This window comes from Corvus cornix, chromosome 6 (genome assembly GCF_000738735.6).
Source record: "Corvus cornix cornix isolate S_Up_H32 chromosome 6, ASM73873v5, whole genome shotgun sequence".
In the NCBI taxonomy this organism is placed as follows: Eukaryota; Metazoa; Chordata; class Aves; order Passeriformes; family Corvidae; genus Corvus; species Corvus cornix.
The window spans coordinates 16803311-16819504 of NC_046336.1; the positions used below are offsets into that span (position 1 = coordinate 16803311).

Genomic DNA, 16194 nt, shown 5'->3' on the forward strand with positions numbered 1-16194 from the left:
CTGCCAAACCCTGGAACGTCCCTACTTACAGAGTCTGACCTTGATGCAGCTTGTGCCAGCTGTGCACGAGGGACTTCTGGGGACCTGGCTCATTTCTGCCAAAAAGATCACTTGTTTAACAAAGTATGGCTGAGAAACAACAAGTGCCTTCTTGGCCTGTTTCTGGACTTGCTATCTGATGAATTACAAATACCTGGGATGGTGGTAGCAGAGAAGCTACTTGTGGGCTGCAGACACTGGACCAGGAGTTGAAGCAGCTTTGAGGGGCAATAGAAAACAGCCTGCCACATCTGGATGGCAGGAAAAAACCATACCACTCTGAAAGGGGTAAAAAACCCCAGCTGGCAAACCATCTTTGTTCATACCACATCTATGGCAGCATTTTTTTCTTGATTATTAGGTCAAGATATTTTAGTGAAACTTTGTTTTAGTCCATCTGCATCTATAAGGTGCTTGCCTCTGTCAGAGACTGAAAATAGTTCATGCCTCAAACATTGATATAAAGTTTTGCTCATTATAAAGAAGCTACAACCGAAGAAGCTTCCCTGAAGCTTCCCTTTTGAACTGAAAGTCAAACTGTTGATTAGATAAAGGGAAATGCATTGTTCAGTCATCTCAGGCTGAGGGAAAGGTATGCATCCACAAAAGGCCAAAGCCACCAGCTGCGACTGTCCCCAGCTGAGTTTGGGGTGGAGGGAGAGCACAGCTCACAGAAGCCAGGTTTACACAGACTCCCCCCAACCGAGGGGGGAGGAGGAGGTTTTGGGTGCATGGTGCAGCCTCTGGTGAGAGGCAATAAACACCCATCCTCTGATTACACAAACTGGCCCAGATGTGGAACCCCCAGCCCCACAGGCCACATGCACGGCACTTTCACGTGAGAGGCTTTGCCCCACAGGACTGCAGGGGATGCAACAGACCCAGAGTCTGCCGTGAGAGACTGACCCCCCACCCCAGGGGGACATGGCTGGACATGCCCACCCAGCCTGAGCATGTACACCCATGGGACTCTGTGCCTTTTGAGGGGACCTTCACCACCGAGAGAGCAGCTGGAGAGGATCAATGAACATCGCTGGGATCCACAGAGTGGTGATATCTTCCTTATTCTGTCCTTGTCACTCTTTCTGTCCCCCTCACCTATCTTCTTTCTTCCTTTCTTTCTTTCTCTCTCTCTCTCTCTCATATTTACCATCAAATAAAGCCCTTACTATTGTCACTGGCATATGGTCTCGTTTGCATCTTAATTCAGGCAGAGGCACTTCTAAGAACCTTAAAACTGGATAACAGCCTGTTATAGCAGATCAGTCAATATTGCTTCTCTGCCAGCCATTTGAATAAGCAGCACAGCCTGAATGGTATTGCCAAGGTTTTTCTTCGATGTGTGTGAAAACCGAAGAGCTCGAGATATTATTCCAGGTTTTCTTTGGCTCAGTGTGTGATGTAACTTGATTTGTCTTAATGAACGTAAAAAGCAATGCAAAAGCATGTATCAGTAATTTTTGAATGGCCCTACTGCAGCAGCGTTCAGACACACCGAAGAGGATTAAGCAACCTTTGTGTTTGGCAATATACAAGCAAAATAAACCTTTCCTTGAGGTGCTTAAAATGGAGGACATCTAGACAGATCTTCATGCAGAAGATCTGCAGAACCTTATTTGCTGTAATGGTGTAAGAATCTGAGTATGAAGCACTTTAAGCATCAGGCATCATGAATTGTGTACTCAGAGCAGTGCACAGCCTTATTTTCTATGTTATTATTTAGATATTACTGCTTTTATTTATGCCCCAGTGGTCTGTTTAGAACTTCCTTATACTCCTCACTGTTGAGCTGCAAGCTTCTAACATGCTTTGTTTCATTGCTGTCCTGATGTTCTCCTTGGTGAAAACAGATCTCCTCACCCCAAGTGTTTCTTTCTCAATACACTTAGACCTCAAGGTAGTCGTTTCAGTAAATTTTAATGCAGAAACTGTAACAATTCTTCTAATATGTCTTCAACGGGCAGCCCATGGTAGCAACTGTTAGGTTTTTTTGCTTTAGTTCTGCATTTGGCCCTTTTAGGGAGCTAAGATATTACTCAGTACTAGCTGCCTCAGCAACATGAATATCAGTCATTTTTATCATAACCTTATAACCTCAATAAGCTCCTTTGTAAAGGTACAGACGGAATTTTCAGAGTTGGGAGCTCTCATTTTGAGTGATACAGAATTTTAAGCAAAAATGTCATCTTAATTATTCATTTTCTTTTCAGATGCCAGCTTGCTGTTGTTAGTATTTGCTGGTTCCAAAAAAAGGGAAGGCATAATTTCATATTTAAGTTGCACAGATGCAAGTATTTATTTTGACAATGATAAGAAATGCCAAATACGGGAATAGTTACCTCTCTGTTTTACTGCCACAGAGTGATGATGATTTATCTTCACAAAGACAAGAAAAGGCAGAAAAGAAAAGTGCAGCTGCGACATATTTGCTAGAAGTTAGACAAGAGTGTTATTTGCTAAACAGTACATGCTGCGAATAAAAATTGAGGTTTCAGTAATACCTCCAGCCAGTCTCTGGTAAAATATCCTTAACGTTTTGACAACAATATTTCCCCAAGGCAGAAGAAATATATACCTATACTTTATTTATTGTTCCCAACAGTAGGTCCTCACCAATCTTATATTGGTTTCTAAGGAAAAAAGATGAAAACGAAAGAAAAGAAAAAAATACGACAGACAAATAAAAACAACAGTTCAATGAGATAAGCTGTCTTAGGCAAGGAAAGAGAAAAAGTGGAATGATAAGAAAGGAAAAAAGAACAAAAAAATTTTCTGATCTGTTTATTTATTGCATTGCACACTCATGTTACCTTCCTGCCATGTATACAATATTGAATGGTTTAAGAAGGGGAATGTAGCAGTGCCTTCAACTCTTTAAGCTAAGACGAGCAGGGCTATTGTTTTCTAGAGGCAGCTGTGTGAGGGAAAGTGCTACCATGCTGGGCTGTCAGCATTTTCTCCTTCACTGCTGAAGCTCTTGCACTGCATTCCTTGACCCATTTCAGTCAGGATCCTCCAAGTTAGCACAGACCTGCTGTCTGCAAGCATTAAGTCCTCCAGGGAGGGATGAAGGAGCCAGGATTTAATGTGAGGTTTTTCAACACAAACATTTTGATAGATACAGTCTGGCCCCATTAAATCAGCATGTGCTTGGGAAACTGTATTTCCTTGGCTAGCCCTGATAACCTGTCTTACCTTATCTCACTAACATGGGGGCAAAGAATTGATACCAATACCCACTGCTATATTATACACTTAGTATGAATGACAAATGCTGAAGATGTTATGTGATTACCACTATTTCTGGAGGAGAAGAAAAAGTTAATCAAAGGAGTTAACTACTTTGGGAGAGGAAAAAAAATCAAAGTAAAAATTCTCTTACATTTTTTTTTAATCTGAAACTTTTCTATATAACAACAATAAAATACCAAAGGTTAGATTTGCAAATAAAGTACATTATCAAATATTTACAAATTAATTTAACTTCAATAAGTGCAGAAAGAATGAGGGACAAAGGACTTAGCACAGAATTGGAGGTATATAGAAATATTAAGAGGCTTTTATGCATAGAGAGCCAAAATTACTCAAAGGACAGGATTTTACTAAGCCCAGCCAGAAAAATGATTTGATGATATTTATTGAGGCCTAATGGAAGGTGAAAAAGTAATTTCTTGGGGAGAGAACAAATGTCAACTTGTTATTCTTGACACCTAATTGGACATTTGTTTCACTTCTGTATGCTGTCTGGAACAACATGTTAGAATTTCTAAACAGAATCACTGAAGACAAAAGTGGGATGTACCCTTGGAAAGATCAAGTCCTACTTTCATGTGGTGTTGTTTTAAGCATCTACAATAGATGTTGTCTCATGGAATGATGGAGTCTCTGTGCTTTCCCAGACACTGGCCATGTGAGACCCTCTAAACCCTCAAGAAAAGCACCTCACCAGATTCAGCCCAGCCTGGGAAACCAGAAGTTAATTTAGGTGTGTCCTAGTAAAAAGCTTTCAAGGAACATATTTTAGAGAGGTGTGAGCTGCTTTTTCTTGATAGGATTTCGCATCTTCTCTGCAATAGTACACAAATCCTTTTCTATAATGGTACATAAATTGACTTAAATTTCTTTGTTTCTTCAAAGGTAAGATTACGACAGCAAATACAAAGAATGGTAACATATGGCCTTTGAGAAGGAAAGAAATCAGGGGATTAACTTCTGATGAACTTTAAGGGAATTGAAGATACAGAACAAAAGACAAGGTTCAATTCTACTTTTGGGTTGGAATGGGTAGGAGTACACACAAATGATCTTGTGTATCATCCACTGAGAACATTTAGAGAGTCACATTCCAGAAGCGTATTGAAAAGCTGTCAAGAAGAATGACTAAATTAATGAACTGTGTTAACACATTTGCAGGAAGCACCAGATTATAATTTGCTCTGCCTTAGTGACATTTTAAGCAACTGAAAAATTGCTTTTACTGGGAGTATTAAACTGTACAACTTTTTCAGCTTTTGTGATAAGAATCTATTTTGAACAAAATTTACTAAGTTCCTAATTCCTTAGCTGTACTTCAGACACTATTTTTAAAAATGTGTTCAACCAATAAGGAAACATTCTCCTTCCAAGTTTTGCCTTAATGTTTTAACTTAGATATATCCTTGCCATTTCTAAAGACCTTTTCCTTCCTAATATTTGCTTAACTGAGGAGGACAAAGGACTTGATTTATCACCTGGTGGGGTAACTCACTTGAAGCTTAAGGCTCATGAACACATTCTGGGTGGTTTAACAGGGATTTTTATTTTGTGCTGTTATTGCTTTTATTGTGATTGGATACAATAAAGCAACTAACAAAGTGTAGGAAAATACTTGACTGAACAGGAAAACACTTTCAACTTCGTAATGGTCAAAGAACTGCCCAACAAGATTTCATCCTTATCATTGCTTATTTTATTATCTTAGTCAAATCAAGCTGTGGGGGTGGAAGGGAAGGGCAGCAACTGAACTACCAAATCCTGCTGCGTTTCTGACCTCAGGAGGCTCTGCCTGTGCTTAACTTGTGTCAGGCTCAGCTGAGCCCAACCCCTCAGTCCGTGCATACTCACGTATGGGCCAATGCAGAGTCATGCATGTTGGAAAGCCCATCTTCCAACAGGAAGAAGGTGGAGAAAACAGGAGATGCTGACAGAATGGAAGGTTTCATTAAAACTGAGACATTCTGTGAGCCAAGTATGGAAGCCTCAGTTGCCATGGATTTGTGTTTCAGTAGTCCATGTGACTGTCAGTTAAGGGTTTTGGTTTTTTTTTTCCCAATAGCTGGATACTTATTAGGTCTGTCTTCAAAGCAGATTTTTAAGTCTGTGTAATATGTGTTCATTCTGCAGCCTTTCTTACTACTGAGCCACACAAATGGTTCTTCCCTGTCTGGTGCATACTTAAATAAAACTTGCTGTGTTTTTGTAAGGTCTCCCCTCATTCCTACGTCGTGGTCCATGGTTATTGATACATCTGGGACCAACGGATTTCATTTCCTCTCCTCTAGTTCATCTGGCTTCTGTCTCATGTTGAAAATATGAGGGACACTCAGGAGCAGGTGTTTCTTATTTCAGTCCTTACTGTCTGGCATGTTACTATACCAAGGGGTGTGACCTGCTGGCATTCCATGGGTAACTCACAATTCAAACAGTTTTCACCCCACTTAGAGGCAAGAACAGGACTTAAAGAATTGAGAAATCTAGTGAGTCCCAGAAACTGGCTTGTATCTAAGAGTCCAGGGAATCTTCAAGAAAAGCAGGTAATTCAAGCAATGGGAGTTTGTTGCTTTTAGCTTTCCTGGAGGAATTACACATGGAACACTGAGTAAACTTAAAACAAGGGTATAAAAAGATTAATAAAAGAGAAAATACAGGTGATGGTATTCACATCAACTTAATATGAAGGAGAATCTGCAAGCTTGGATACACAGAGAAGTGCTTCAGTGCTGACCGTGTTGTTGGAGATACAGATCTTAAAAGGTGGCCACTATCAACTCTCCAGGCAGCAGCCGCCAGGGTGCTGCTGGCCCGAATCCCTCGGCACGGACGTGCCGCAGGGCTTCCGAAGCAGCCGATGCGGCCACAGGGCTGTGCCGGAGCCGGCAAACCGAGAGGCTCGTACCCAGCTCCGGCCGGGGGCAGCTCAGCCTGCGGGAGCCTCTGCGCCCGCCGCGGCCACCTGCCCGCGGCTTCCCGGGTGCGGCCAGTATGCGCGTATACATATATAGGTGTATACGTATATACATATACGCATGGGGCTCCCAGAGCGCCCTTCGCTTGGGGCGGCCGCAAAGGAGAAGCCGGAGGAGGAACCGGCGCCCCAGACTGCGGGGAAGGGTGCACTCCACCTGCAGCTCAGAGGGCAGAAGGGAGAGGGAGGCGGAGCGGTTCCCATGCCGTCTCCTGTCGCCTTCGGAAAGCAGCCGCAGGCGGGAGCGGGCGATGGGCGCAGGTGGGAGGGGAGCGGCCGCCGCCCCCGCCCGCCCCTCTGCCCGCGGACTGGGGGCGATAGCGCCGTGCCCAACCCGCGGCCACCCGGGATGCGCCGTGGGCGAGCCCGGCTGCCCCGGGGGAAGTTGAAGGCTGAGCCCCGCGGGCCGCTCGGCCGGCTGCGAGGGGGAGGGCGGCGCCGGGTGCCCGAGGAGGGGCCCGAGCATCCCGGCGCCGGGGACAGCCGGAGAACGGGCGGCGGGGCTTCATGGGCTGCTCACGCCACCATGGTGCTCGCCCTCAACGGCAGCCACCTCTACGGTAACCTCCGGCCCCTGGTGCTGGAGGACCCGCGGGCGCTGAGCGGCGGCAGGATGATCGCCGGCTCCTGGCCCCCGCGCAGCCTGGCGAAGCTCGGCCCGTCGCCCCCGCCGTCGGCGCTGCCCACGGCGAGCCCCCTCCCCGCCAACGACTCCCAGTGCGGGGAGCAGATCCTCAGCTACGGCAACGCGGAGAAAGTTCTCATCGGGGCCGTGCTCTGCCTCATCACCCTGCTGACCATCGCCGGCAACTGCCTGGTGGTGATCTCCGTCTGCTTCGTGAAGAAGCTGCGGCAGCCCTCCAACTATCTCATCGTCTCGCTGGCTCTGGCCGATCTCTCCGTGGCCCTGGCCGTCATGCCCTTCGTCAGCGTCACTGACCTTATCGGCGGCGAGTGGATCTTCGGGCGCCTCTTCTGCAACGTCTTCATCGCCATGGATGTCATGTGCTGCACAGCCTCCATCATGACCCTCTGCGTGATAAGTATCGACAGGTGAGAGAGCCCGGCGCCCCGAGGCTTGCCCTGGCCTCCCGCCGCTCCGGGGGACCGGCCCCGCGCCGCTGCCCGCAGCCCCGGGCACCCAGGACGGCCGCCGGCCCCGGCGCGGGGACCCGCCGTGAGCGGTCCCACCAGCGGTCTCCTGCCTCCTCCTCCGGGTCCCTTGGAAATGAGCCGTGCTCAGAGCAGGGAGCGAGGCGAGTGCCAGCCCGCAGCCTCTCTGTTCGAAGGAGCCCGCCGGAGCAGGGTGAGCTGCCGCCCGTATGTCAGCCCAGGTGCCCGGTTGTCCCTCTGGGTAACTTCCTTGCTGTCACTCGAGGGCTAAGGTGTCAAAACAAAACTGGACCTAAACTGTCAACGTTTACCATGACTCTATACAAGTAATAGGGCATTTTCAGCTGCTTTAAAATTTGGAACATATGTCTTTAAACTGCTTTATACCACAGGTAGATTTAGGCTGATTCTTTCAAAGCTGGTGACAATGTAACCTCACTGGGTTCAGTGGACTTTTACCAGACCAGAGAAGGAGGAGAAATTATAGCTTACTAAGGTTTTATCTTTATTCTAGGACAATCCCAGAATAGCTCAGTTTCATTTTTGACAAATAATGCTTTGTTTGAAGGAAAAAATTACTTTCAAATATTTGCTTTTTAAAAATTTTTACCTGCTGTCTTAAAAACCCAGTTATGTTCACTGACATTTAGCTTTTTACACAAGATACAACAATCACTGGGGCAACAAGGAGGTGTGTACACACTGCAGAAGAGTATCTTAGGTATTCAGTTCTGATGTGCCCACATTTGCCTGTATCAGAGTTCTCTGCAGAACAGAGAACTAACAGAAGGCTAACAGATTCCTTTTTTTCCATGCAACTCCTATTCTAAAGTAAGTTGCAGCCTGTAGCTTCCCTTTTTCACAGCCTAAATTCTATTCCAAGAATTTTAACAGCTAGAGAGTAACTTTTCATTACAACTCCACACAATTGGCTGAAATTGAAGAACTTCATAGCTAGATTGTAGAAGTAGTTTACCAAGTTCGATATCCAACAGCAGCCTTGACTGTTTACTTCAGAAAGTCTTCAAAAAGGCTCTGCATTAGGTTTCTGGAAAGCAACAGTCCTTTCAAAAGAGTTTCCTACAGTAAATGGAGGTTGTTTCATTCCAAGGAGCATCACAATTTGTATTCATTTCAGAACTTTAATTTCTGTACAAGCATCCTCTGCTCCAGTGCTCTTTATTTTGTGACTTCTGTATTGGTCAGCAGTTACCTGAATGCTGCAAAGCATCTTGTAGCAATGAAATCCACATACAGACTTCGACAGTATCAAAGGGTTTATGGTGGTGGTTTTTTGTTTTGTTTTGGGTTTTTTGTTTGTTTGTTTTTAATTGCTGTTACATTGAAATTTGCTTAATTTTAACTTAATTTATCTAAGTTAAACTTTTAACTTAATTCCTGTATGGCAAGAGAATATGAATAGACTTATCTACCTTCCCAATGTTATTCTCTGCTTTTCTATACTATTTGTAAGATAGGTGATTTCATTTTTCCACTCTCTCCCCACAAAGTATTTCTATTCTTTGATTTTTCTTATGTCCGTCTCTGAGCTCTCCACCTCCATTTCTACTTACCTCTTGAAAACAGGTTAACATAATTAAACTTTCTTAAGGATGTGCGAGGATTCACACTCTAGCACTGGGGTTTTACTCTTTTCCATTTCTTAGTTTAACATTTGAGGTCACTGCTGTGTGCTGAACAGGGGCTTTGACTGAACTGGTCATACTAATGACTGCATCTCTTGTCTTCTTTCAGTTTTTCCTCCACTCCTTTCTCCCCCTAAAATTCTAACAAGGGATATATCTCTGTATGAGAAAGAATATAACCCCTTGTAAATGACTGATTTTCACCAGCTAGTGCTGATTTAAGCTAGCTGGATGTTTACTGAATGCCATCTCTTCATAATTCATTATACTGTTGTCTACTACCTACTTGAAATTAAAATTCTGTGACTTATGATGCCTTAACCTTTGTCACCCAAATCCATTATATAGTTAAGTACGTAGGTATCATAAATAAAAGGAGATAAGTCACCAATTCATTAACAAAATGTCTCTACTACTCAGCAATAAAGAATGTAAAAACCTCCATGATTTGTAATCCTATTTAAAAATAATTTATCATATACTATTGTAACACTGCTAAGCCAGGTTAAAGATTAGTCTGGGATATTAACAAATCTTTGAGTAGTGCATGCGTACAAAATATGCAAACCAGGGAGGCATCATGAAAATCAAATGTGAATGATGAAAAGTTGCCAGTATAGCTTTGATGGTAATGATGCTCTTATCAGCAGTTGTTCTTACATGTATGTAGTTAGGAAATCCTTGAATGATCAGTGAAGAAAATTTATCTCTGAAAACACATACCTGCAGTTTAAGTTTTGTTTGTGGTACAGGAGCTGCAAATCACAATGTATATAGTGCATTAGAGGGTCAGACCATTTTCACAGGGTCCATTTTTGCAAGGCTTTGGTGAAAACAATTCCATGTTTTCTGTTATGTAGGAGGAGATTACCAATGATACCTCCCTTACCAGCCTTACTATCTCAGGGCAACTAATACAAATACAGGACCAGGAAATTTCAATAATAATTCCAGAAGCAGGGAAAGTGAATGAAACTCACCATCCTTCAAGTTGGCCACTATCCTCAGAGACATTTAGATGTACTTAAATCTTGTAGATCCTGGGCTCACATGAGAGACATTTGTTTAGGAGGAAGGGTTAAGACAGGACAAAGAAACATTTTTGAAATACAATTAGGAATTGCACTGTCACCTGGCTCTTTAGGGCACTTTATGAAACCTTTGTTGTGATCCAGTAACATCTCTCCTGAAGTAAAAGATGAGGCTATTGCAGACAGTGCAGAGAGAGCAAATAAATAGACTATTTTAAAATTTTTTAAATCTCTAGGTTCTTCCTGAAGCAGATATGAGAATCAGGTAAATAGCTGAAAGAATATTACTATTGAATTAATCTTAAAAAACCAAGTTTGTTACAAGCTGTTAGGGAGAGCTTGTAAGGAGAAATAATAATACCTTTTATTAAACAAACAATTAAGTTAGTAAAACAGAGGCTTTGAGGAGCTGCCAAGCAGGATAAAGTGAGTAAATTGAAAAGGCTTTTTGATTTGTTTCTCTTGCACAAATATGTGCTACTCAGCTTATGCCACTGAGAGCCCTGAAATGCCAGCAGCTGGCAAGCCCATTGCTCAGAGAGGTTTTGCTGCACAGCCCTTAGTGGCGGATATGTTTTTTAGCAGAGTCTATCAGTTGGAAAGCTCTGAAAAAAGCATGTTAGCATGGGGTATACAAATGGGCTGGTTTTGTCTGTTGGAAAACCTTGTATTTTTTTCCTAGTTAGACACACCAAGCACTTCTTGTACTTTTGAATTTGCTTCTATTCTGAGTTGTGTAAACAATGAGGGTGCAAAGTAGATGTTAGTGTGCTATTATGGGGATATCTAACCTTGCACAGGGTGCACAAGGAAGAAGCCAGGTTGGACAGGTTGTTTGATCATTCACAAAGATCTAAGTTTGCAGAGATCATGAGATAATGTCCTTGAAGTTACCAGGATTTGGACTATTATGCTTTTCTTCAGATCATATCTTCCCTTTTGTTTCACAACGTAAAAACCTTCACAGATTTTATCAGGGTGACCTGAGATGAACATATTTTTTAGGCATCTCTGTCTTATTTAAGCCTGCACTTTGGAAGAAGGCTATGTGCATACAGGCAGGTCTGTCAGAACTAAAGCAGATATGATGGACTGACGAGTATTTTTGCCTTTTCAAATTTCACAAGGATTAAACAGGCAAGGAAGCTTGATACTCAGTCAATAATTACCTTTGCTGTTCTCCCCATCTGTGATACGAGAAGTAGCTCCGTAGAAAGGTAGGACCTACAGAGACTTTTGCAGGATAATCAGATCTCAGTGAATACTCTTTAAGTATTTCCTATTAGTGTGTTTGGATTTTTTTTTCTCTTGCTCTTAAGGCTCCACTTTTCTGGTTCTGAAATAAATAGATTATATCACATTTAAATTCCTTTACGTTCTTTACATTTAAGAGTGAGAAAAAGTTATGAGTGAATTATGATGGATGGATACGAACCATATCTTAGTGGGGAATGAACAAATAAAGGGAATTAATTGTATTTGAACTGGTGGTGTTTTCATGCTGAGTCATCATGCTGTTCTGACCCAAGATAGCTACAGAAATGCTGTTTTGGAGAGTATCCACAGGATAACTGCATAAGTAGCAATTTTTAATTCAATTTAAAAATAGTTCTTTGGCTTAGAAAGTGATAAAGAAACATAACTACTCAGATACAGTTGAAGAATTATAACACTTTCCCCACACCCACACAAGTAATGAAACACTTTTTTGGGAACTTTTCCAGTCTGTATCTTGGCCAACAATTCACGACTATTCCAGGCTTCCATTAAATTGATGAGGATTTAGAATTTCTATGCAAATAAGTGGGCCTTTTTGTTGATTCTGAGATTTTTATACACAAGAATCAGCTCTCTGTCCTGTTTTGCAAGGCTCCAAGTATGAGTACTTATGCTTCTCCTTAGAACGTGTCAGTCCCAAAAGTTCACTCGCTCCTCAAGTCTTTGTTCCATGTCTGGGAATTGCACAGACCTCAAATTTCCTCAAAGGAAGAACTTGGAACTCAACTTAAATAAAGACTTAAGCACTTTCAATAGAATCCAGGTGTCTAAATTCTACCTACATCCCAAGCTGATAATATGACCTGAAAACTGTTAGAAAATTGTTAAACCTAATGGTACCTAATAGTCCTGTGTGGCTTCCTATTTGGTATGAAGACTTTTTCTGCCTCAGTGCCATGGGTGGAAAAGGCTGCAGTCTGTTCTGCCATCCCTGCTCAGATCATTCACAAAATCCATGTAGAATAAATATGCAGAAATAGCTGTGAAAAAATCCTCGATGTGATGTATTTTGGATCTAGAATAAACATAGGCTGCCACCAGTAGTTCCACTTGTGCGATTTTGTTCGATACATATATTTACACAAAAATAACTGAGAGAGGAGAGAAAAACCTAAAAGGAACTATAGGAAAAGTGTGTGATGGAGTTATTGCAGTTAAGGTCTATATTGGAGACGAAAGTTTTGAGATCAATATGGCAGCTAATTGCTAACAGCAGCCACCCTCACAAGAGCCATTTTTTTCACTGTTTAGTCTGATAAACAACAGTACTCTTTCTGATCCTGTAAATAACTTGTCTAGCTTATGAAAGACAGAGACAGCATTAATAAACTAAACTAAAGTGAAAAAGAACAGATTTGATCTTAATCCTTTCCATGTAGTTTTTCTAATGTAGTCTATTTAGAGAATGTTCCTTAAGCTGATGCAGTTTCTTTTTTGCAGAGAATTTATTGCTGAACACTTATACAATCTCCATTTCATTATTTATTTGAAATAAGATACAATATAAATTTTTGGTCCAAAATTCAGAGATGAAGAAGTTCAATTGGAAGTTGGATGCTTTAAGTAGTATAAGGCAGTGCAATGTGTATCTGTCACTGAGAACCCACTCCAAAAGAATAAATTAATCTGGGGTGTTTTGTTGCATTAACATGATCCCATTTCTTTAGGTACCTTTCTGTGACATCCTTGGGTATCTTCCTGTGTCATGTAGGCAGCCTGAAAGAGATGCAGTTACTTACAGAGTAACCAGGTCTTAGCCACAAGTATTGTTGTATTATGTCTTTGCAGAGACATTATGCTTCATGCCAGATACACAATAAGTAGGTGGGAATTAACAGATAAAAGTTATTTTACAAAACCGATGGACTATTTTGTGAAAACGTAACACAGGAAAAAAACCTGGAGTTTTAACATCAAAATGAGTGGAAGTTTTGTTCTTTTGCAGAGGAAAAAGGTATAAGATCTGAAGTTGGGTGGGTGTATCTTGTGTCTGCACTGTAGAGGCTGACAAAATTTGGGAAGCTAGGAGATGTTATAGAAAAGAAATCTGTAGATTGATTATTCTATTGCTGTTCTGTACTGGATGCATTTAAGCAGTGTTACTGAAAGGGAGTCACAAAGTGGGGAGATGCAAGATAACCCAGAGGTGGCAGTGCAAGGGTGACTGCAATTGGTAATTTTTCAAGGTGCATGAATTGGGAATTATAGTTCAGTGAGTAGCAGGAGATTTGAGATTAAACCACATTTACCTGAATGCCTTTTCTTGAAACTGGATGTTGCATTTTCCCCCCACATTTGAAACTATCTTCTGTTTGCTCCTACCAGGGTTTTACACTGGATGAGTTTTCAGAAGTGATTTTGGGGTCTCTAATTCTTGGGGGTTCATCCAGACATTTCAAAGGAGCCTGATAAGTCAGAGGTAAGGGAACACTAATTCACATTTTTGCCAAGCAGGGCACTCCGGAGACATTTAAAAAGTGATTTCTTTCCTGTCAAGGTCACAAAAATAGTTTCTGTAAGTAAGGGTAGATTTGCTTGAAGATTCACAGCAAAAATGCAGTTCTAGAAACACTCCTCTTAGTTCATGAAGGGAACTTTCAAAAATATGTCCTAATATAAATCACAAAAATGCAAATGCATATCATACTGGTATGATGTGTAGTGTAACCTGATTACACTGGTATCAAAATATATTTTCCTAGTGTTTTTCTTGAACTGGATGAGTATCATAGAATGAAACATCAAAGCTTTTGCAGTTTTGTACACTGAAACAAGATTACTGTATCAGTAGTAGCATGCTCACACAAGAGTCTAGAAAAACAGAAATTAGTCAGGGAATGTTTTCACTTTCCCTGAATAATTTTCTCTGAAAATTAGTTTTAGAACTCCCTGAAAATTATATAAAATATCTTATTCCTTTTAAAGAAACACAGTATTATTTTTGATACTGTTGTTGAGTTTGAAATATTTCATTGGAAGTGTTTGTGGCAACTTTTGAAACTTTCTTCATCTGCAGTTGATATGTACATATGGTACTGTCTGTCAGCTGCAAACACCTCTTTTTTTTTTTTTTCTCTCAATATATAACACACAGATCTGGTCCTTCCTCTGTGGACTAGAAAGTCTGAAGAAAGCTGGCCATTGTAGGCCTTGTATGAAAATAAAGAGCTTCAGAAAAAGTTGAGTCTGCTGAGGTGCGGCTGTCATAGAAGAAAGGCTGGGGAGCAAAATCACAAGTGTGATTTTGCATGTCCAAAGCACAAGTATCATAAACCTGTGCTCACTGCAGTTTTGTTCTAATGGTCACTACAGTCTATAAGATGAGGATAATTTCTTCCAGCTGGAAAACTTACAAGTTTCAGTTTTTCTTGTTGTAGTGGAGAGGCAATTATTTCTAAAGGATTGAATAGTATAACTCTTCCTATATATACTGAAAAGAGGCAAAAAAACAGCTGAAATTTTTTGAACAAACTCTTACTGCAAATTTTCATTTTCAAAAGATCCCAGGAGTAAATGTCATAGTGAAAATTTGTTTTTATTCTGTTTGAGCTAACATAGCAAAATTAGAGAATGAGTGTCATTGGTTTTCTTTTTGTACCCTGTTGTTTATTCAAGGCTTTGTATAGAAATCTAGATTATCTGATACATATGGGAGGTTCTGTACACATTAGCATGTATGCAAATCTGGTAGTGATTCACTTCTAACAATAAACATGGCTTTGGGGTAATGTACAGACAAGAATGAATTCTCTAGTAGTGCAGAACAGAGATGTGCATGGAAATCAGATCAGTACTGAGTATATTCTTTCTGTCTATCGTGGCCTTTGCTATCAAATTGGAGCTAGCACAAGACACCACTGAAGGGGATTTACTTCATCATTGATAGCTATTTCACTGCTAAATGGTCATAAGTGTTTAAAAAACAAGCCAAAACACAAAGCCAAGAGGGATATTACAAAAATAACTTTTTTAAATTAAGGAAAACCGGGGTGAAGTCTATTCTTAGAGGTACATTGTGTCTTGAAGAGAAAATTGGCAGCAGAGTTTTTTCCTGAGATGTATCAAGGAAATGGGTGGGGTTTTGGTACAGTTAAACACCTAAAACCAAGTTTTTCAGCTTGTAGAAGTTTAAAGTATAACCACAAGGAGAGTTGGTAATCCAATAAAAATCCATTTCTATGTACAGTTCTTATGTCTCTTAAGGAGATTGTAGGAAGTGGAGGCAGAGCTGTATGAAAGATAACATTTTTCTCACTCTAGAAATTATTTGTTCTGCATGGTATAGCAGGTTGAGGGGCAAGCAGCACCTTGCCACGCATTAGCAGTGGTGGAAAAACTGGTGAGGGATCAAGGGAGAGTGGACAGAGCTTGTTGTATCTCAGACATTCACCAAGTTGGGTAAAATCAGAAGTGGCAGTAAAGGCTTGCCTGCAAGAGCACTATTTTTGTGGCAGACTTACGTACAAACTTTTTGCTTTTTATTTTTTGGCTGGAAACTCTCCAGTCTTTTGAAAAGAGACTGTAATTGGAGATCCAGGCAAACACGTGACAAGGTCTCTTCCCAATAATCTGGCATGGAGATGTGCCACCTTCACTGCCACTGAATAATGCTGATGCCCTTGGTGGCATTCAAATCATAATTTCTTGTCACCCATACAAGTATCTGTAATCAGAAATATGGCCTATTGCTGCTGCAAGTGAAATTGAGCCACCCATAAAGAGCTTTTTTAAAGTACCTTATTTATAAACTGTTTGCTTTTCATGAAATATGTTGAAGACTGGGGACAATGTATTTCAACATATGTTTTGCAGATCTGCAGAGAGGGACAAAAAGCGTAACTGCAAAAATCCCAAGCCTGGGGCA

The 16194-nt window shown here is 41.3% G+C and overlaps 1 protein-coding gene across 4 annotated transcripts in view; it reads left to right on the forward strand.

The window, feature by feature from the left end:
• The first annotated feature begins 6346 nt into the window (after positions 1–6346).
• HTR7 (5-hydroxytryptamine receptor 7) overlaps positions 6347–16194 on the forward strand; it is a 33412-nt gene continuing 23564 nt past the window's right edge. For all 4 annotated transcript variants that reach the window (XR_005602164.1, XR_005602165.1, XM_039553717.1 and 1 more), the window contains exon 1: positions 6347–7315. Coding sequence is in view for 2 of the 4 variants with exons in the window: in XM_039553717.1 (XP_039409651.1) it covers positions 6465–7315 (851 nt within the window). In the remaining 2 variants the exon portion in view is untranslated. The remainder of the gene's footprint in view (positions 7316–16194) is intronic.